General features: G+C 53.2%; 1 protein-coding gene across 2 annotated transcripts in view; it reads left to right on the top strand.

The window, feature by feature from the left end:
• The window catches only part of CASD1 (CAS1 domain sialic acid O acetyltransferase 1), a 139,947-nt gene that overhangs the window by 35,040 nt on the left and 83,633 nt on the right, over positions 1 to 21,274 (top strand). For both annotated transcript variants that reach the window (XM_075315665.1, XM_075315666.1), the window contains exons 8-13: positions 3,612 to 3,735; positions 3,931 to 4,145; positions 5,225 to 5,650; positions 7,487 to 7,576; positions 8,509 to 8,628; positions 9,021 to 9,177. In XM_075315665.1, the coding sequence (XP_075171780.1) occupies positions 3,612 to 3,735; positions 3,931 to 4,145; positions 5,225 to 5,650; positions 7,487 to 7,576; positions 8,509 to 8,628; positions 9,021 to 9,177 (1,132 nt within the window). The remainder of the gene's footprint in view (positions 1 to 3,611; positions 3,736 to 3,930; positions 4,146 to 5,224; positions 5,651 to 7,486; positions 7,577 to 8,508; positions 8,629 to 9,020; positions 9,178 to 21,274) is intronic.

Below are 21,274 nucleotides of genomic sequence, written 5' to 3'. Positions count from 1 at the left end.
TCTTCCAGCCCGCCAAACAGATTTTTTATGTCCACTCCCCCCTGCTCCAAAGCCGCCGCCTTCTCACAGGCCGTGGCATCCTTGCAGGCCAACGGAGTAATTGTTCCGGTTCCCGCCCGGGAATGGTTCAGAGTTTTCTACTCAAACCTCTTCCTAGTCCCCAAGAAGGACGGTTCCTTCCGGCCCATCCTGGATCTCAAGCTTCTCAACAAGCATGTTCAGGTGCGGCACTTTCGCATGGAATCTCTGCGATCGGTCATTGCCTCAATGACCCAAGGAGATTTTCTAGCATCCATCGACATCAGAGATGCTTATCTGCATGTGCCAATTGCAGTTTCACACCAGCGTTGGCTACGCTTTGCAATCGGAGAGGAACATTTCCAATTCGTGGCTCTCCCCTTCGGGTTAGCCACGGCCCCTCGTGTGTTCACCAAGGTCATGGCAGCAGTGGTTGCGGTTCTGCATCTCCAGGGGTTGGCAGTAATCCCCTACCTGGACGACCTTCTAGTCAAGGCCTCATCCAGTGCAGACTGTCAGCGGAGTGTCTCGCTCACTCTCGCCACGCTTGTTCAATTCGGGTGGCTTGTCAATCTGCCCAAGTCCACTCTGACTCCGACCCAGGAACTTACGTACCTAGGGATGCAATTCGAGACTCTGCCGGCACTTGTGAAGCTGCCCTTAGTCAAACAGCAGTCCCTTCATCTGGCGGTGCGTTCTCTGATGAAGCCCCGCCGTCATTCCATCAGGCACCTCATGCAGGTGCTGGGTCAGATGGTGGCGTCAATGGAAGCGGTTCCCTTTGCCCAGTTCCATCTGCGCCCTCTGCAGCTGGACATTCTCCGCTTTTGGGACAAGCGGACCGCTTCCTTGCACAGGCTGGTGGCTCTGTCGCCACAGACCAGGAGCTCTCTTCAGTGGTGGCTTCGGCCCCTCTCTCTGTCCCAGGGACGCTCCTTCCTGACTCCGTCCTGGGTGATCCTCACCACGGACGCCAGTCTCTCCGGCTGGGGAGCAGTATTTCTCCACCACCGAGCACAGGGCACTTGGACTCCGTCCGAATCAGTCCTCTCGATCAATGTGCTGGAAATCATTGCTGTACTTCTAGCTCTCGTAGCCTTTCACCACCTGTTGGCGGGCAAGCACATTCGAGTCCAGTCGGACAACGCGACAGCAGTTGCCTACATCAATCACCAGGGCGGGACTCGCAGCCGCCTGGCGATGTTGGAGGTTCAACGCATCCTTCAGTGGACGGAGGACTCCAAGTCCACCATATCCGCAGTCCACATCCCAGGCGTAGAAAACTGGGAGGCAGATTATCTCAGCCGTCAAACCGTGGACAGCGGCGAGTGGGCCCTGCATCCGGCAGTGTTCCGGTCAATCTGCCGCAAGTGGGGCACTCCGTAAGTGGATCTAATGGCATCCCGGCACAACAACAAGGTCCCGGTTTACGTGGCTCGCTCCCACGATCCTCAGGCCTTGGCAGCGGACGCGCTGGTTCAAGATTGGTCCCAGTTCCGTCTGGGCTACGTGTTTCCCCCTCTTGCTCTCTTGCCCAGAGTCCTGCGCAAGATCAGAATGGAGGGCCGTCGGGTTATAATCATTGCTCCAGACTGGCCCAGGCGAGCTTGGTACCCAGACCTGATCCGTCTGTCTGTAGAAATGCCGTGGCATCTCCCGGACCGCCCAGACCTTCTCTCACAAGGTCCGTTTTTCTGCCAGAATTCTGCGGCTCTCAGATTGACGGCGTGGCTCTTGAGTCCTGGATCCTGACGGCTTCAGGCATTCCTTCCGAGGTCATCTCCACTATGACTCAGGCTCGGAAGTCTTCCTCGGCCAGGATTTACCACAGGACTTGGAGGATTTTCCTGTCCTGGTGTCGCTCTTCCGGCCATGCTCCTTGGCCGTTTTCTTTGCCGACCATCCTGTCCTTTCTACAGTCCGGTCTGCAGCTAGGACTATCCCTCAATTCCCTCAAGGGACAGGTCTCGGCTCTGTCGGTATTGTTCCAGCGGCGTATCGCCCGACTGGCCCAGGTGCGCACCTTCATACAGGGCGCATCTCACATCATTCCTCCTTACCGGCGGCCTTTGGATCCCTGGGACCTTAATCTGGTCCTCACGGCCTTACAGAAACCCCCCTTTGAGCCTCTTAGGGTGGTTCCTTTGTTTCGACTTTCACAGAAAGTGGTCTTTCTGGTGGCCATCACTTCTCTCAGGAGAGTCTCTGATTTGGCTGCGCTCTCTTCGGAGTCACCTTTTTTGGTTTTTCACCAAGACAAGGTGGTTCTTCGTCCGACTCCGGACTTTCTCCCTAAGGTGGTGTCTCCTTTCCACCTTAACCAGGACATTTCATTGCCTTCCCTTTGTCCGGCCCCTGTGCATCGCTTTGAGAAAGCATTGCATACTTTGGATTTGGTGCGGGCGCTCCAAATCTATGTGTCACGCACCGCTGTTCTTAGGCGGTGCACCTCTCTTTTTGTGCTAACCACGGGTCAGCGCAAGGGTCTCTCGGCTTCTAAACCGACCCTAGCTCGTTGGATTAGGTCGGCCATATCCGATGCCTAGCAATGTTCTCAGGTGCCCCCACCGCCAGGGATTAAGGCGCACTCGACCAGAGCTGTCGGTGCCTCTTGGGCTTTCAGGCACCAGGCTTCGGCTCAGCAGGTTTGTCAGGCTGCCACTTGGTCTAGTCTGCACACCTTTTCGAAGCACTACCAAGTGCATGCTCATGCTTCGGCAGATGCGAGCTTGGGCAGACGCATCCTTCAGGCGGCTGTCGCCCATTTGTGAAGTTAGGTTTTGCCTACTTCTCAGTTCTGTTTATTTCCCACCCATGGACTGCTTTGAGACGTCCCATGGTCTGGGTCTCCCATAAGGAACGATGAAGAAAAAGAGAATTTTGTTACTTACCGTAAATTCTTTTTCTTATAGTTCCGACATGGGAGACCCAGCACCCTCCTGTTGCCTGTTGGCAGTTCTTGTTCCGTGTGTTTTCACCGGCTGTTGTTGTAGACAGAGGTTCCGGTTATTCCGGGTTTTACTCTTTCTCTACTTATGGGTGGATGTCCTCCTTCAGCTTTTGCACTAAACTGGTTAGATTTGTCATCCAGGGGGTGTATATGCTCGGAGGGAGGAGCTACACTTTTAGTGTAGTACTTTGTGTGTCCTCCGGAGGCAGAAGCTATACACCCATGGTCTGGGTCTCCCATGTCGGAACTATAAGAAAAAGAATTTACGGTAAGCAACAAAATTCTCTTTATTACATATATACACTCACAAAATATAAAAGTTGAAATCTTTCTTTTCCAAAATACAAGTACATTTTTTTTTTTCCTTTTTTAACATATTTGGTATGTGCGTGATTGGGTGAATTTATAAAAAAACAAAAATCCTGAGCCCCGAAATGGAAAAAAAATGTAAATGACAGAATCTCCTGCTTTGAGATGTCACAATCCCCCCAAAATGAGATCAGAGAGTTATACAGAAGAGTAATGATGAAAGCTACACTATGGCCAGTAGAAATTAGCGCTCTATCAGTGTAATATGATAATGTGGCCACAGGGCAATGTCGCCGGTCAGGACGCACCGTGTAACTTTCCTCTTTATTTTCAGTGGTCGATAAAGATGAACAATGGCAGCGCGGAGTCTCTGGCTCAGTACAAAGTGAACCTGACGGATGTGGAGCCGTTTTTGGGGAAGCTGGCGGACACCAGTGACGTCTACTGGATGTTACAAGGTGCCGTACATTATCACTTCTGGTGTAGGGAGAGGCGGCACACCTCATCCTGTCGCTGTCCGACAACCCTGCATAAAAAGTATTGAGCTAATCCTCCATGTTGTCAGACCAGTTCTCCGCACAATACTTGACACAAGATGAATCCGTAGATTCGATGATGATGATGTAAATATCCTGTTGGTTTCTCGTTTACAGATCCCGTCTATGAACAATTATTGGCTGACAGTCGCAGGATGATCACCAACACGCGGATCGACGCTTACAACGAGATTGCAGCAGCGATATTGAACGGCACCAATAGAAAATCAAGATCAAAAATCAAAATTTTCAGTGTCTCCAGGCTCATCTCAGAAGAAACGATAGAGCAGTCCTTGGATGGTCTTCATATCCCAGAAACCAGCAGAGATATAGTAAGTGCCAGAGTTTTGATGGATGGCAGCCAGATAGAGAGCAGGACGACCCGGCTCTGGGGGCGTCGAGGCTGGACGACCCGACTCTGGGGGCGTCGAGGCTGGACGACCCGGCTCTGGGGGCGTCGAGGCTGGACGACCCGGCTCTGGGGGCGTCGAGGCTGGACGACCCGGCTCTGGGGGCGTCGAGGCTGGACGACCCGGCTCTGGGGGCGTCGAGGCTGGACGACCCGGCTCTGGGGGCGGCGTGGCTGGACGACCCGTCTCTGGGGGGCGGCGAGGCTGGACGACCCGGCTCTGGGGGGCGGCGAGGCTGGACGACCCGGCTCTGGGGGCGGCGTGGCTGGACGACCCGGCTCTGGGGGCGTCGAGGCTGGACGACCCGGCTCTGGGGGCGTCGAGGCTGGACGACCCGGCTCTGGGGGCGTCGAGGCTGGACGACCCGTCTCTGGGGGCGTCGAGGCTGGACGACCCGGCTCTGGGGGTCGGCGAGGCTGGACGACCCGGCTCTGGGGGGCGGCGAGGCTGGACGACCCGGCTCTGGGGGCGGCGAGGCTTGACGACCCGGCTCTGGGGGCGGCGTGGCTGGACGACCCGGCTCTGGGGGCGTCGTGGCTGGACGACCCGGCTCTGGGGGCGTCGAGGCTGGACGACCCGGCTCTGGGGGCGTCGAGGCTGGACGACCCGGCTCTGGGGGCGTCGAGGCTGGACGACCCGTCTCTGGGGGCGTCGAGGCTGGACGACCCGTCTCTGGGGGCGGCGTGGCTGGACGACCCGTCTCTGGGGGCGTCGAGGCTGGACGACCCGTCTCTGGGGGCGTCGAGGCTGGACGACCCGTCTCTGGGGGCGGCGTGGCTGGACGACCCGTCTCTGGGGGCGTCGTGTCTGGACGACCCGGCTCTGGGGGCGTCGTGTCTGGACGACCCGGCTCTGGGGGCGGCGTGTCTGGACGACCCGGCTCTGGGGGCGGCGTGTCTGGATGACCCGGCTCGGGGCACATCCTGGGGCTGTCTAGCACAGTGGGGCAGTGGGGGCATTAGTGATATGATGGCTATATGTAATACCGTCCTCTCTTGCAGAGCGCCATGATCCTTATGAATTCCTACTGCAATAAAATCCTCAAGCCCATCGATGGCTCCTGCTGCCAGCCCACCCCGCCCCTCACCCTCATACAGAAGCTGGCAGCATGCTTTTTTGCTTTGTCCATCGGGGCCTATGTGGCGATCAGTGTGATCCAGAGGAACAGACACCGGAAGAACAAGATGTGCACAGACATAGAGAGCGGGGAGGAGAAGAAGCCGGCCTCCGTCACCCCAGCAGCCTCCACACTGGAGGTCGCCCTCTTCTCCTTCGCCAAGCTCGGCCTCATCATGGCGTACTTCTACTTCTGTGACCGCGCCAACCTGTACATGAAGGAAAACAAGTTCTACACCCACTCCTCGTTCTTCATACCCATCATCTACATCCTGGTGCTGGGGGTCTTCTACAACGAGAGCACGAAGGAGGTAACGTCCGCCTCATGGGGGGATTGTCTGCTCCGCGTGTAATTGCAACAAGGTCTACACTTTTTTTTTAGGTTTTGTCTTTCAATTTCTCACCAATCTCTGTTTGAACTCCGTGAATGGGAACATTCAGGGGCTGAAATTAGATATAATGTATGTACACAGTGACTGCACCAGCAGAATAGTGAGTGCAGCTCTGGAGGATAATACAGGAGGTAACTCTGGATCAGTACAGGATAAGTAATGTAATGTATGTACAGAGTGACTGCAGAAGCAGAATAGTGAGTGCAGCTCTGGAGTATAATACAGGAGGTAACTCAGGATCAGTAATGTATGTACACAACCAGCAGAATAGTGAGTACAGCTCTGGAGTATAATACAGGAGGTAACTCAGGATCATTACAGGATCAGTAATGTAATGTATGTACACAGTGACTGCACCAGCAGAATAGTGAGTGCAGCTCTGGAGTATAATACAGGAGGTAACTCAGGATCAGTAATGTATGTACACAGTGACTGCACCAGCAGAATAGTGAGTGCAGCTCTGGAGTATAATACAGGAGGTAACTCAGGATCAGTACAGGATCCGAAATATAATGCATGTACACAGTGACTGCACCAGCAGAATAGTGAGTGCAGCTCTGGAATATAATACAGGATGTAACTCAGGATCAGTACAGGCTAAGTAATGTATGTACACAGTGACTGCACCAGCAGAATAGTGAGTGCAGCTCTGCAGTGTAATACAGGAGGTAACTCTGGATCAGTACCGGATCAGTAATGTAATATATGTACAGAGTGACTGCACAAGCAGAATAGTGAGTGCAGCTCTGGAGTATAATACAGGAGGTAACTCAGGATCAGTAATGTAATGTATGTACACAGTGACTGCTCCAGCAGAATAGTGAGTGCAGCTCTGGAATATAATACAGGAGGTAACTCAGGATCAGTAATGTAATGTATGTACAGAGTGACTGCACCAGCAGAATAGTGAGTGCAGCTCTGGAGTATAATACAGGAGGTAACTCAGGATCAGCACAGGATCAGTAATGTAATACATGTACACAGTGACTGCACCAGCAGAATAGTGAGTGCAGCTCTGGAGTATAATACAGGAGGTAACTCAGGATCAGTACAGGATCAGTAATGTAATGTATGTACACAGTGACTGCACCAGCAGAATAGTGAGTGCAGCTCTGGAGTATAATACAGGAGGTAACTCAGGATCAGTACAGGATCAGTAATGTAATACATGTACACAGTGACTGCACCAGCAGAATAGTGAGTGCAGCTCTGGAGTATAATACAGGAGGTAACTCAGGATCAGTACAGGATCAGTAATGTAATGTATGTACACAGTGACTGCACCAGCACAGTTTCTATAATCTTTTATGTGTGTAGGTGACGTGCAGGAATGTCGGTGATATTGCACCTGTGCTCGGGCATCGGCCACCTTTGTTATCGCAGCGCTGATATTACTCTTTATTGATGTTTTTCACTTGCGAGGACAATAAGTCATTTTACTACGTACAATTCTCTGATGATGAGGTATCTCTGCAGTTACTGTACTTTTGTACTATGGATCTCATAGAGCTTTTCTGTGGTTACTTCCTTGGTTTAGACAGACGTGGCTGCTGTTAGTCATGTGTTGGACATCACTGCGGGCAGTGATTGGCTGCAGCGGTTGCACAGGCCTTGTTGCAGGAGGCAGCGTTTTCAGATCTGATCACAGGGAGTGATATTGGTTGTCCCTTTGGTGGCCGTAGAGAGGTTTACATGATGTGTATATACCATATATGAAGCTTTCCTGACCAAAACATTCTCATTGTTTGGTTTCAGACAAAATTGTTGAACCGTGATCAGACGGACGAGTGGAAGGGATGGATGCAGCTGGTTATATTAATCTACCATGTATCCGGAGCCAGCTCTGTGAGTATCGTCACTTCAAGGAATTGTCCGTGCCACGTATAATGCACAGGGGAAGGGAAATCTGCACGGACAAGCGGCAATACATGGACGCTGCTGATCTCTGACTGCAGAACGCGCCATCTCCTCCACATCTGTCTGAAGAAGAGGTTCTTCTGTTGCTCAAATGTGTTTTATGCAGTATTGTGTACCAGCTGCTGCAGAACCTCATGGACGCTTCTGATCTCGGACTGCAGAAAGCCCCACCTGTTGGGGCCGACCACTTATTGACATGTAGGCCCCATCTGTGAGAAAAAGAGGTTCTTCTGTTGGTCAAATATGTGTTATGCAGTATTGTGTACCAGCTGCTGCAGAACCTCATAGCACACATCTGTGACTTCAGAACCTCATAATGCGCCCCTCGGCTGCAGCAGAACCTCATAATGCGCCCCTCGGCTGCAGCAGAACCTCATAATGCGCCCCTCAGCTGCAGCAGAACCTCATAATGCACCCCTCAGCTGCAGCAGAACCTCATAATGCGCCCCTCAGCTGCAGCAGAACCTCATAATGCGCCCCTCAGCTGCAGCAGAACCTCATAATGCGCCCCTCAGCTGCAGCAGAACCTCATAATGCGCCCCTCGGCTGCAGCAGAACTTCATAATGCGTCCCTCAGCTGCAGCAGAATCTCATATTGCGCCCCTCAGCTGCAGCAGAACCTCATTTTGCACCCCTCAGCTGCAGCAGAACCTCATTTTGCACCCCTCAGCTGCAGCAGAACCTCATAATGCACCCTTCAGCTGCAGCAGAATCTCATAATGCGCACCTCAGCTGCTGCAGAAACTCATAATAACACATCTTAGTCACTGCAGAACCTCATAATGTAATCTTTAGCTGCTGCAGAACTCCATAATATACACTAGATGTAGCCACTAATGCCTTCCTCCCTTCTCTCCTAGTTTTTGCCGGTGTACATGCACGTTCGGGTTCTGGTCGCTGCCTATTTATTTCAGACTGGATATGGACACTTTTCCTATTTCTGGCTAAAGGGGGATTTCGGAATCTACCGGATCTCCCAGGTACGGACATTTTTGCAAATTTGCAAAGTAATGTAAGTGCATTAACTGCCGTCTGGTAAATATTCCAATGTTCCACTGGGGGGCGCTCTGGGGATGGGGTTTCATATCCAATGTACAGAAGAGCAGCAAAACTTCTCCTTTTGTTAAAAGGGGACGCTGACCAAACATGTGGCATGTGAATGAGTGTATTGGGAGAATAGGAAGGCCGGGACCCCCACATTTTGTAGTAGAGGTGCCTACTGTGGCTCGGCCATTTCTACACTTCAACAAAACAGACTAAAAAAAATAGGGGGGGTTGACCCTTGGATTTTTATTGAGATTTTAGTATAGTACTCCATGTACCCCGAACATCTGCTTTATGTTATTAGTAACATTCATTTCTGTCACCGCAGGTCTTATTCCGCCTGAACTTCCTGGTGGTCATCCTCTGCATCGTGATGGACCGCCCGTATCAGTTCTACTACTTTGTCCCGCTGGTCACGTTCTGGTTCATGGTGATTTATGGATCCATGGCTTTATGGCCACAGATCACCCAGAAGAAAGCAAATGGTAACGATCACCTCTGGGTCATTCTGAATAGTATAGATTTGTGGATTTCCCTAATCTGTATTTGGTTTAATTCAACAGCATTTAACTTCTTTCTTTATCGTTCCTTTGGGAGACCCAGACATTGGGTGTATAGCTTCTACCTCCGGAGGACACACAAAGTACTACACTTAAAAGTGTAGCTCCTCCCCCTGAGCTTATACACCCCCTGGTGAGCAGACCCAGCCAGTTTATCGCTTTGTGTTCAGGAGGCATACATCCACACATGCATTCTCATATGATTTTTTCCTTTTGGAACGAGATTGAAGAGTGGGGTCCACGTCTGGACCCCCGGCATGTCCCTTCTCACCCCACTGTGTCGGCGGTGCTGTTAAGGTTGATTTCCTAGGCTGGAGCCTTACATGCCGTGCTCCTTCACCATCCCTCCTGGGCTCTGGCTTGAAGTGGGAGCCAGCACAGTCTCCATGCTTGGCAGGAGACCGCTCTCCATCCGCAGTCCTTCAGGACCCTGCTGGACCGGAGCACTCATCCCCAGGGACTTGGCCCTGCGTCTCAGCAGCTAAGTACCTGAGACGTTTAGATTTCGGGGTCCCTGTACTTTATTGTTGGGGAGAGTGTGCTTATTGTGTTTACTGACATTTCCGGCGGGTTCTCTAGCTGTCGCCTGAGAACCGCGCCGACGGTGCCTGCGCGTCGGCCGCGCCGCTCAAATTTAGGCCCCAGCTTTGCCGGAGGCCTAGTTTCTGTTTCACTGCCCTCACATGTCATTCATGCAGAGGGACAGGCTCGGCTCCTCCCGGCAGCCGTTCTGTACAGGGGAGGGACACTCCCCACTGCAGTGTGTGTCCCCTCCCCTGTAGGTCTCTATGGCCCTTCAGATCCCGCTCCTCAAGCAAGTCCCGCCCCCTCTCCGCTCCGGCGGCCATTTTCTCAGCGTTCTCTCTGCGATCAGTCATTGCAGCGCTGGTCTGCAGCATCTCTGCTGAGGTGCTGTGCTTGGGGGTCCGGGCTTCGGGATCTGGAGGGCACACAACACCGCTCCAGCGGTCTGGTAAGCCACAACCGGTCTCCGGTTGTGGACCTCTGTATATACCCTCTGGGGTTCATTCTCTGGCAGAGCCCCCACTCCAGCAGCATGTCTCACACGAGGAGCAAGGCCCCAAAGCTTTATACTGTGTGCGCTGCATGTAAGCTCCTGCTGCCTGAACCGAGCACCTACCCACATTGTGATGCCTGCTCTAACTTGGCGGTGCCACAGCCTGGAGTCTCACCCCCAGTGGTTTCTCAGGCTGCTCCTGCTCCTGTGGCTGAACCCCCCGGCTTGGATAGAATCCTTTTCTAGGTCCATATCCCAGTCCTTTGCTGACTCCATGGGACAGCTGTCCAGGACTCTGATGAATATGCATCAGCCCCCTTCACAGGGTGCCTCTGCTGCTAGGGCTCTCTCAGGACCGGAGCTCACAGAGGATTCATCATCAGGGTCCAGACCCCGTCCTCCTAAGAAGAGACGCAGGGCTCCCTCTCCCTCCTCCTCCCGCGGCTCTGATTCCAGAGCTAACTCGCTGGATGAGGAGGATGCCTTTACAGGGGGCTCGGAGGCTAACTCCATGTGCCCCATTGATCTGTCCGAAAGTGACTCAGATGTTAGTGACTTGATTGCCTCCATTAATTCTGTACTGGATCTCAATCCGCCAGTATCAGAGGAACAACCCTCTCTGGCAGAAAAGCACCAGTTTACCTCGCCTAAGAGGACAAAGAGTGTGTTCTTTAACCACTCCAGTTTTCAGGCCGCTGTGACCAAGCCTAGGGCCTGTCCTGACAAACGCTTCCCAAAGCGTGGTTCTGATGACCGGTTTCCCTTTCCACCTGAGGTGGTCAAGGAGTGGGCTCATTCCCCAAAGGTAGACCCTCCGGTGTCTAGGCTCTCAGCCCGGACCGTTGTGTCGGTGGCTGATGGCACCTCCCTTAAGGATTCCACTGACCGCCAGATTGACCTTCTGGCCAAATCCGTGTATGAAGCGGCGGGGGCCGCGTTTTCTCCAACTTTTGCAGCAGTGTGGGCTCTCAAAGCCATCTCTGCTTCTCTAGAGGAGATGCATTCCCTCACCAGGGACTCTATGCCCGAGATGGTTGCCTTAACTTCCTAAGCTTCGGCCTTTTCATCCTATGCCATGTCAGCCATGCTGGAGGCTTCTCACCGCACTGCGGTGGCTTCGGCTAATTCCCTCGCTATCCGCAGAATCTTGTGGCTTCGAGAGTGGAAGGCAGATGCTTCTTCAAAGAAGTACCTTGCTGGGCTCCCTTTTGCTGGGTCCCGGCTGTTCGGAGAACAGCTGGATGAAATTATTAAGGAAGCTACTGGCGGGAAGAGTACATCCATGCCTCAAACTATAAAGCCAGGAAACCTGTCCAGGGTAGGAATCAGTCGAGGTTTCGCTCCTTTCGTTCCTCCAACTGGTCATCCTCTAAGCCCTCGGCCTTGTCCGCTAACTCAGCCAAGGACCAGAAATCCAACTGGCGCCCAAAAGCGCGTCCACAGAAGACTGCAGGAGCTGCTGCCACTAAGGCAGACTCCTCGTGACTATCTGTCCGCGCCAGCAACGTCCTTAGTCGGTGGCAGGCTCTCCCACTTTGGCGACGCGTGGTTTCAACACGTTTCCGATCAGTGAGTGAGAGATATCATTTCTCACGGCTACAGGATAGAGTTCTCTTCCAGCCCGCCAAACAGATTTTTTCTCTCAACTCCCCCCTGCTCCAAGGCCGCCGCCTTCTCACAGGCCGTGGCAGCCTTACAGGCCAATGGAGTAATTGTACTGCTTCCCGCCCGGGAACGGTTCAGAGTTTTCTACTCAAACCTCTTCCTAGTCCCCAAGAAGGACGGTTCCTTCCGGCCCATCCTGGATCTCAAGCTTCTCAACAAGCATGTTCAGGTGCGGCGCTTTCGCATGGAGTCTCTGCGATCGGTCATTGCCTCTATGTCCCAAGGGGATTTCCTGGCATCCATCGACATCAGAGATGCCTATCTGCATGTGCCAATTGCAGTTTCACACCAGCGTTGACTACGTTTTGCAATCGGAGAGGAACATTTCCAATTCGTGGCTCTCCCCTTCGGGTTAGCCACGGCCCCTCGGGTATTCACCAAGGTCATGGCAGCAGTGATTGCGGTTCTGCACCTCCATGGGTTAGCAGTGATTCCTTACCTGGACGACCTTCTAGTCAAGGCTTCATCCAGCGCAGACTGTCAGCGGAGTGTCTCGCTCACTCTCGCCACTCTAGCCCAATTCGGGTGGCTGGTCAATCTGCCCAAATCCACTCTGACTCCGACCCAGAGGCTCACGTACCTAGGGATGCAGTTCGAGACTTTGCCGGCACTTGTGAAGTTGCCCTTAAACAAACAGCTGTCACTCCAGCTGGCGGTGCGCTCTCTGCTGAGGCCCCGCCGTTATTCCATCAGGCACCTGATGCAGGTGCTGGGTCAGATGGTGGCATCAATGGAAGCGGTTCCCTTTGCCCAGTTCCATCTGCGCCCCCTGCAGCTGGACATTCTCCGCTGTTGGGACAAGCGGCCTTCCTCCTTATACAGGTTAGTGGCTCTGTCGCCACGGACCAGGAGCTCTCTTCAGTGGTGGCTTCGACCCCTCTCCCTGTCCCAAGGGCGCTCCTTCCTGGCCCCGTCCTGGTTGATTCTCACCACGGATGCCAGCCTATCCGGCTGGGGAGCGGTATGTCTCCACCACAGAGCGCAGGGCACTTGGACTCCGTCCGAGTCAGCCCTTTCAATCAATGTGCTGGAAACCAGAGCCGTGCTCCTGGCTCTCCTAGCTTTTCACCACCTGTTGGCGGGCAGGCACATTCGAGTCCAGTCAGACAACGCGACAGCGGTTGCCTACATCAATCACCAAGGCGGGACACGCAGCCGCCTGGCGATGTTGGAAGTACAACGCATCCTTCAATAGGCGGAGGACTCCAAGTCCACCATATCCGTAGTCCACATCCCAAGCGTGGAAAACTGGGAGGCAGATTATCTCAGCCGTCAAACCGTGGACGGTGGCGAGTGGTCCCTGCACCCGGCAGTGTTTCAGTCAATCTGCCGCAAATGGAGCACTCCGGACGTGGACCTAATGGCATCCCGTCACAACAATAAGGTTCCCGTTTACGTGGCTCGCTCCCACGACTCTCAGGCATTCGCCGCGGACGCACTGGTTCAAGACTGGTCCCAGTTTCGTCTGTCCTACGTGTTTTCCCCCTCTAGCTCTCTTGCCCAGAGTTCTGCGCAAGATCAGAATGGAGGGCTGTCGAGTCATCCTCATTGCACCGGACTGGCCCAGGCGAGCTTGGTATCCAGACCTGCTCCATCTGTCCGTAGAGATGCCGTGGCATCTCCCGGACCGTCCAGACCTTCTCTCACAAGGTCCGTTTTTTCCACCTGAATTCTGCGGCTCTCAAATTGACGGCGTGGCTCTTGAGTCCTGGATCTTGACGGCTTCTGGTATCCCTCCTGAAGTCATCTCCACTATGACTCGGGCCCGTAAGTCTTCCTCCGCCAAGATCTATCACAGGACTTGGAGAATTTTCCTGTCCTGGTGTCACTCTACTGACCATCCTCCTTGGCCATTCTCCTTGCCGACCCTTTTGTCTTTTCTACAGTCCGGTCTGCAGCTGGGACTGTCCCTCAGCTCTCTCAAGGGACAAGTCTCAGCTCTGTCAGTGCTGTTCCAGCGGCGTATCGCTCGGCTGGCTCAGGTCCACACCTTCATGCAAGGCGCGTCTCACATCATTACGCCTTACCGGCGGCCCTTGGGTCCCTGGGACCTTAATTTAGTTCTCACGGTTTTGCAGAAACCCCCCTTTGAGCCTCTTAGGGAGGTCTCTTTGCATAGTCTTTCACAGAAAGTGTTTTTTCTGGTGGCCATAACTTCCCTCAGGAGAGTCTCTGATTTGGCTGCACTCTCTTCGGAGTCGCCCCTTTTTTAGTTTTTCATCAAGACAAGGTGGTTCTCCGTCCGACTCCGGATTTTCTTCCTTAAGTGGTCTCTCCTTTCCACCTTAACCAGGACATTACCTTACCTTCCTTCTGTCCGGCCCCTGTTCATCGCTTTGAAAAAGCGCTGCATACTCTAGATCTGGTGCGTGCTCTCCGGATCTATGTGTCTCGCACCGCTGCTCTTAGGCGGTGCACTTCTCTTTTTGTGCTAACCACAGGTCAGCGCAAGGGTCTCTCTGCTTCTAAGCCGACCTTGGCCCGTTGGATCAGATCGACCATTTCGGACGCCTACCAGAGTTCTCAGGTGCCTCCCCCGCCGGGGATCAAGGCACATTCGACCAGAGCTGTCGGTGCCTCTTGGGCTTTCAGGCACCAGGCTACGGCTCAACAAGTCTGTCAGGCTGCCACTTGGTCTAGTCTGCATACCTTTTCGAAGCACTACCAAGTGCATCCTCATGCTTCGGCAGATGCGTGCTTGGGCAGTCGCATCCTTCAGGTGGCTGTCACCCATTTGTGAAGTTAGGTTTCGCCTACTTCTCAGTTTTCTGTTTATTTCCCACCCATGGACTGCTTTGAGACGTCCCATGGTCTGGGTCTCCCATAAGGAACGATGAAGAAAAAGAGAATTTTGTTTACTTACCGTAAATTCTTTTTCTTATAGTTCCGTAATGGGAGACCCAGCACCCTCCCTGTTGCCTGTTGGCAGTTTTCTTGTTCCGTGTGTTTTCACCGGCTGTTGTTGTAGACAGAGGCTCCGGTTGTTCCGGTTTTTTGCTCTGTCTCTACTTGTGGGTGGCTACTCTCCTTCAGCTTTTGCACTAAATTGGCTATATTTGGTTATCCAGGGGGTGTATATGCTCGGAGGGAGGAGCTACACTTTTAAGTGTAGTACTTTGTGTGTCCTCCGGAGGCAGAAGCTATACACCCATGGTCTGGGTCTCCCATTACGGAACTATAAGAAAAAGAATTTACGGTAAGTAAACAAAATTCTCTTTTTTTAAATATGATCCCATTACGATCCCAACTTGAATTTTGGAACAGATGTGGCCAGGAACAAAGGAGGCACATGTGCATTTCTTCGGCGCTCTATTGGGAGACCCAGACGATTGGGTGTATAGCTACTGCCTCCGGAGGCCACACAAAGCATTACACTAAAAAGTGTAAGGCCCCTCCCCTTCTGGCTATACACCCCCAGTGGGATCACTGGCTCACCAGTTTTCTGCTTTGTGCGAAGGAGGTCAGACATCCACGCATAGCTCCACTGTTTAGTCAGCAGTAGCTGCTGACTATATCGGATGGAAGAAAAGAGGGCCCATACTAGGGCCCCCAGCATGCTCCCTTCTCACCCCACTTGCGGTTTGTAAGGTTGAGGTACCTATTGCTGGTACGGAGGCTGGAGCCCACATGCTGCTTTCCTTCCCCATCCCCCTGAGGGGCTCTGAGGAAGTGGGATCTTTCCGGCCACCAAGCCCTGAGGCCGGGCTCCATCCACAGACCCATAGAACCTGCTGGATGTGGAGCGGGAGTGCCGTTCAGGGACAAGGCCCTGCAACTTTCAGGTACTCTGTGTCCCCGTATGGCAGGCCACGCACACTCCAGGCTTGCTGGGTGTGCTAGTGCGCCGGGGACTGTAGCGCTGTGCGCTGGGCTTATAGTCCCTGCAGATTACTGGGGGACTTTACGTGTGGGGACCGCCGCGCCGACCGCCCCTGGAGCGGCGGCGCAGCTGCGACTTGTAGTGCGCCGGGGACGCGCCGACCGCGCTTTTACGGCGGCGGCGCTTCTAACTTTAGTCCCCGGCTTTTGCGGCCTAGCGCCGCTTCGTTCCCGCCCCCACCCTGTCACTCAGGGAAAGGGAGAGACGCTGTTCTATAGCAGCGCCGAGGGCTGGAGCCTTATTTGCATTCTCCAGCCCCCTTCACTAGACACAGTGGGCGCCGGGTTCCCGCTCTTGTCTCGGGCACGCCCTCGGCCCGCCCCTCTCCTCTGGACGCCGGCAGCCATTCCGGCACGCAGAGCGGGAAAACGGAGACAAGCGCTGAGCTACCAGCACAGGATTCCGGCGCCACACACCCGCTTTTGTGCGGGCGGTAAGCGGCAACTAAAGTGCTGACCCACTAATGCCGAAGTGTCCTGTTGTACTTTTGTACGGTCGCTATTCAGGATGCAGACCTAGAAACAGCAGCAAAAGATCAGGGGTGCTAAAGCACAGACTCTATATGCTGCTTGTCTTGCATGTGCTGCAGTGTCATGTGTCCTTTATGCTTGTATGCTTTACATTGCACTGTAAGGGCTATTCTTGGCTGTCTACCCGCCTAGATGGCTAGACAGCGGCAGCAAACAGCAATGGTGCTAAGGCACAGGCTTTCAATGCTGCTTGGATTGCATGTACTGCAGAGTTTATTTTCATGCTTGTACATTCACTGCATGTCGCTATTCTTGGCTAATGCTCCTTGATGACTAGACAACAGCAGCAGAAAAGCAAGGGTGCTAAGGCACAAGCTTTCAATGCTGCTTGGATTGCATGTGCTGCAGTGGTTATTTTCATGCTTGTATGCTATACATTCACTGTATGTCGCTTTTCTTGGCTAATGCTCCTGAATAACTAGACAACGGCAGCAGAAAAGCAAAGGTGCCAAGGCACAGGCTTTCTATGCTCCTTGTACTGCATGTGCTGAAGTGTTTATTGTACTTCATGCTTGTATGCTATACATTGCACTGTACGGTCGCTATTCTTGGCTAATGCTCCTAGATGGCTAGACAGCAACAGCAAAAAAAAAAAAAAAAAAAAAAGCATGGGTGCCAAGGCACAGGCTTTCTATGCTGCTTGTACTGCATGCGATACTGTTCCAGGACCCCCAGTGTGTGCAATTACTCAACGGGGTCTCTGCTACAGGTGGCCAAAAGAACCACCTGTGATCCCTGTCCAGGGACAGGGACGGAGTTGCAGTTTCCGCTGATATATTGTCTGTGACTATGACTAACATCTTACAGACTTTGCAGTCCAGACAGACCTTGGGCAATGTTGATTCAATGCCCCTGGCCACCCTGATTTTGAAACAAATCATGGCTCCAGGAGGGTCCCATGCATCCCAGGGTGCAGGCTCTGACACGGACGACAGTCCCAGACGGCCTAAGCGAGCTCCCTAAGAACGGCCCTCGACTTCATCACAGTACTCTCTGTATGATGATGCAGACGTAGCTGTTCAGGACTCTGATCCTGAGACCGCTCTCAATCCGGATACACCGGATGGTGACGCTATAGTGAATAATCTTATAGCGTCCATCAATGGAAGGTTGGGTATTTCTCCCTCAACTCCTCTAGTGGAGGGGTCAGCTTCACAGCGGAAGAAATCCCTATTTCGGTATCTCAAGCGTATATTGAGTACTTTTCTGGTCACTCTGACTCCAGAGAAGCAGTCCAGGAACACCACGCTTATCCCGATAAGCGTTTCTCCAACCGTATTGAGGATACGCGTTGTCTCTTCCCCCCTGACGTGCTCAAGCGCTCCAAGGGTGGATCCCCCAATCTCCAGGCTTGCGGCTAGATCTATAGTTGCAGTGGAAGATGGGACTTCACTTAAAGATGCCATTGACAGACAGATAGCCCTCTGGTTGCAATCTGTCTATGAAGCTATCGGCGGGTCGGTTGCCCCGGCATTCGCAGCCATAGAGGCACTCCAAGCTATTTCAGCTAGTATTGCGCAGAGGGACGCGGTCACATGTACATCTTGGCCGCAGTAGCGTCTTTCACCTCGCAATGTCGGCATTGCGACTCAAGCTGTTTATGCTGTCCTGGACTCTACGAGCCGTACGTCGGTGGCGTCCGCCAACTCCGTGTTGTTACGCTCCTAGTGTTAAGGGATTGGAGCAGATGCTGCTTCCACAACAGTGCTTAACCAGATTGCCTTTATCTGGTGACAGACTGTTTCGTGAGCGGTTGGATTAAATCATTCAACTGTCCAAGGGTACGGATTCTTCCTTACCCCAGCTATCAAACAAGACCCATCAGGAGAAGGGACAGTCGAGGTTTCGGTCCTTCCCAGGCTCGGGCACGTCCCAATTGCCCTCGTCCAACAGGACTCAAAAGGCTCAGAGGGGCGCAGGTTCCTGGCGGGCTCAATCACGCCCGGAGAAGGCAGCCGGAGGAACCGCTACCAAGGCGGTTTCCTCATGACTTTCAGCCCTCTCTCTCCGCGTCCGCGGTCGGTGGCAGACTCCCCCCGCTTTAGCGACATTTAACTGCCACAGGTCAATGGCCGGTGGGTGAGAGACAGTTTGTCGCAAAAACTTCCTCACCGGCCGAGCCGAGGCTCTTCTGCAGGCAGTAGGAGTCGTAATCCCGGTTCCTCCTCAGGAACAAGAGACACTTTTTACTCCGATCTGGTCGGGGTGACAAAATAGGACGACTCCTTCCGTTCCGTTCTGGACCTTAAACTGCTCAACAAGCACGTGAAAACCAGGCGGTTCCGGATGGAATCCCTCCGCTCCGTCATTGCCTCAATGTCTCAAGGAGATTTCCTAGCATCAATAGACATCAGGATGCTTATCTCCACGTGCCGATTGCTCCAGAGCACCGGCGTTTGCTACGATTCGTTATTGAAGACGAGCATCTTCGGTTCGTAGCTCTACCCTTCGGTCTGGCGACAGCCCCACGGGTTTTCACCAAGTTCATGGCAGCAGTGGGACCACTCCCGCACTCTCAGGGTCACCCTGTGATCCCTTACTTAGACCATCTACTTGTCAAGGCACTCTTTTAAGAGACATGCCAACACAGCCTGAACATGGCGCTGGAGACTTCCCAGAGTTTCGGGTGGGTCCTCAACTTTTCAAAGTTAAACCCAATCGCTGGCATATCTTAGCTTGGGGTTTCACACTCTCTCAGCGATGGTGAAGCTTCCACTGGACAAACAGCGGTCACTACAGACGGGGGTGCAGTCTCTCCTTCAAGGAGACACCTCATCCAGAGGCAGTCCCTTTCACGCAGTTTCATCTGCGTCCACTTCAATAGAACATTCTTCGCTAATGGGAGGGGAAGTCGATGTCCCTACACAGGAACGTCCCCCTTTCTCAGACGATCAAGGACTCTCTTCAGAGGAGTCCACTCTTCAGATCAATTGTCTGGAGCTCTGGGCAGTGTATATTGCCCTGCAAGACTTCCTGCAGTGGCTGGAAGGCAAACAGATCCGAATTCAGTCGGACAATCCACAGCGGTGGCATACATCAACCACCAAGGCGGACTACGCAGTCGGCGAGCCTCCCAGGAAGTCCGCCGGATTCTGCTAGGGGTGGAAGACAGAGCATACACCATATCCGCAGTTCACATCCCGGGCGTAGAAAACTGGGAAGCAGACTTCCTCAGTCACCAGGGCGTGGACGCAGGAGAATGGTCTCTGCACCCGGACGGGTTTCACGAATCGGCACAACAGCAAGGTCCCGGTTTTCATGACGATCAAAGAGCTCTGGCGACAGGCATCTCACGGTCGGTCAACCGTGGGCACTACCAGACCGGCCAGACTTACTGTCCCAAGGGCCGTTTTTCCATCTGAATTCTACGGCCCTGAACCTACTGTGTGGCCATTGCGTCCTAGATCCTAGTGTCCTCAGGATTATCCCAAGGGGTCGTTGCCACCATGAGACAGGCTATGAAGCCCACGTCTGCTAAGATCTACCACGGAAGTGGAAGATTTTCTTTTACTGGTGCTCTGTACAAGGAGTGTCCCCCTGGCCATTGGCATTGCCTACTTTTCTTTCCTTCCTGCAATCTGGGTTGGAAAAGGGCTTGTCGCTCGGCTCCTTTATAGGGCAAGTCTCGGCGCTATTGGTGTTTTTTCAGAAGCGTCTAGCACGACGTCCGCAGGTACGCACGTTCCTGCAGGGGGTTTGTCATATCGTCCCCCCGTACGAGCGGCCGTTAGATCCATGGGATCTGAACAGGGTACTAGTTGCTCTCCAGAAGCCGCCTTTCGAGTCTCTGACGGATGTTTCACTCTCTCGACTATCACAGAAAGTGGCCTTTCTGGTAGCGATCACGTCTCTTCGGAGAGTGTCTGAGCTAGCAGCGCTGTCATCCAAGGCTCCCTTCCTGGTGGTCCACCAGGACAAGGTAGTGCTGCGCCCCATTCAGGAGTTTCTCCCTAAGGTAGTATCCTCGTTTCATATTAATCAGGATATCTCCTTACCTTCCTTTTGTCCTCATCCGGTTCACCGGTATGAAAAGGATTTACATTTGTTAGATCTGGTGAGAGGACTCAGAATCTACATTTCCCGCACGGCGCCCCTGCGCCGCTCTGATGCACTCTTTGTCCTTGTCGCTGGCCAGCACAAGGGGTCGCAGGCTTCTAAAGCCACCCTGGCTCGATGGATCAAAGAACCAATTCTGGAAGCCTACCGTTCTGCGGGGCTTCCGGTTCCTTCAGGGCTGAAGGCCCATTCAACCAGAGCCGTGGGTGCGTCCTGGGCATTACGACACCAGGCTTCGGCTCAACAAGTGTGCCAGGCAGCTACCTGGTCGAGTTTGCACACTTTCACCAAACATTATCAGGTGCATACCTATGCTTCGGCGGACGCCAGCCTAGGTAGAAGAGTCCTGCAGGCGGCAGTGGCCTCCTCGTAGAGGAGGGCTGTCTTGCAGCTCTAACTTGAGGTATTTTGTTACCCACCCAGGGACTGCTTTTGGACGTCCCAATCGTCTGGGTCTCCCAATAGAGCGCCGAAGAAGAAGGGAATTTTGTTACTTACCGTAAATTCCTTTTCTTCTAGCTCTTATTGGGAGACCCAGCACCCGCCCTGTTGTCCTTCGGGATTTTTGGTTTGTTTGCGGGTACACATGTTGTTCATGTTGAACGGTTTTCAGTTCTCCGATGTTACTCGGAGTGAATTTGTTTAAACCAGTTATTGGCTTTCCTCCTTCTTGCTTTAGCACTAAAACTGAGCAGCCCGTGATCCCACGGGGGGTGTATAGCCAGAAGGGGAGGGGCCTTACACTTTTTAGTGTAATGCTTTGTGTGGCCTCCGGAGGCAGTAGCTATACACCCAATCGTCTGGGTCTCCCAATAAGAGCTAGAAGAAAAGGAATTTACGGTAAGTAACAAAATTCCCTTCTTTTTGAAATTT

Source organism: Anomaloglossus baeobatrachus, chromosome 6 (assembly GCF_048569485.1).
Source record: "Anomaloglossus baeobatrachus isolate aAnoBae1 chromosome 6, aAnoBae1.hap1, whole genome shotgun sequence".
Classification (NCBI taxonomy): domain Eukaryota; kingdom Metazoa; phylum Chordata; class Amphibia; order Anura; family Aromobatidae; genus Anomaloglossus; species Anomaloglossus baeobatrachus.
Note: the sequence above shows the minus strand (reverse complement) of the source record. Positions and strands in the feature narration are given on the sequence as shown.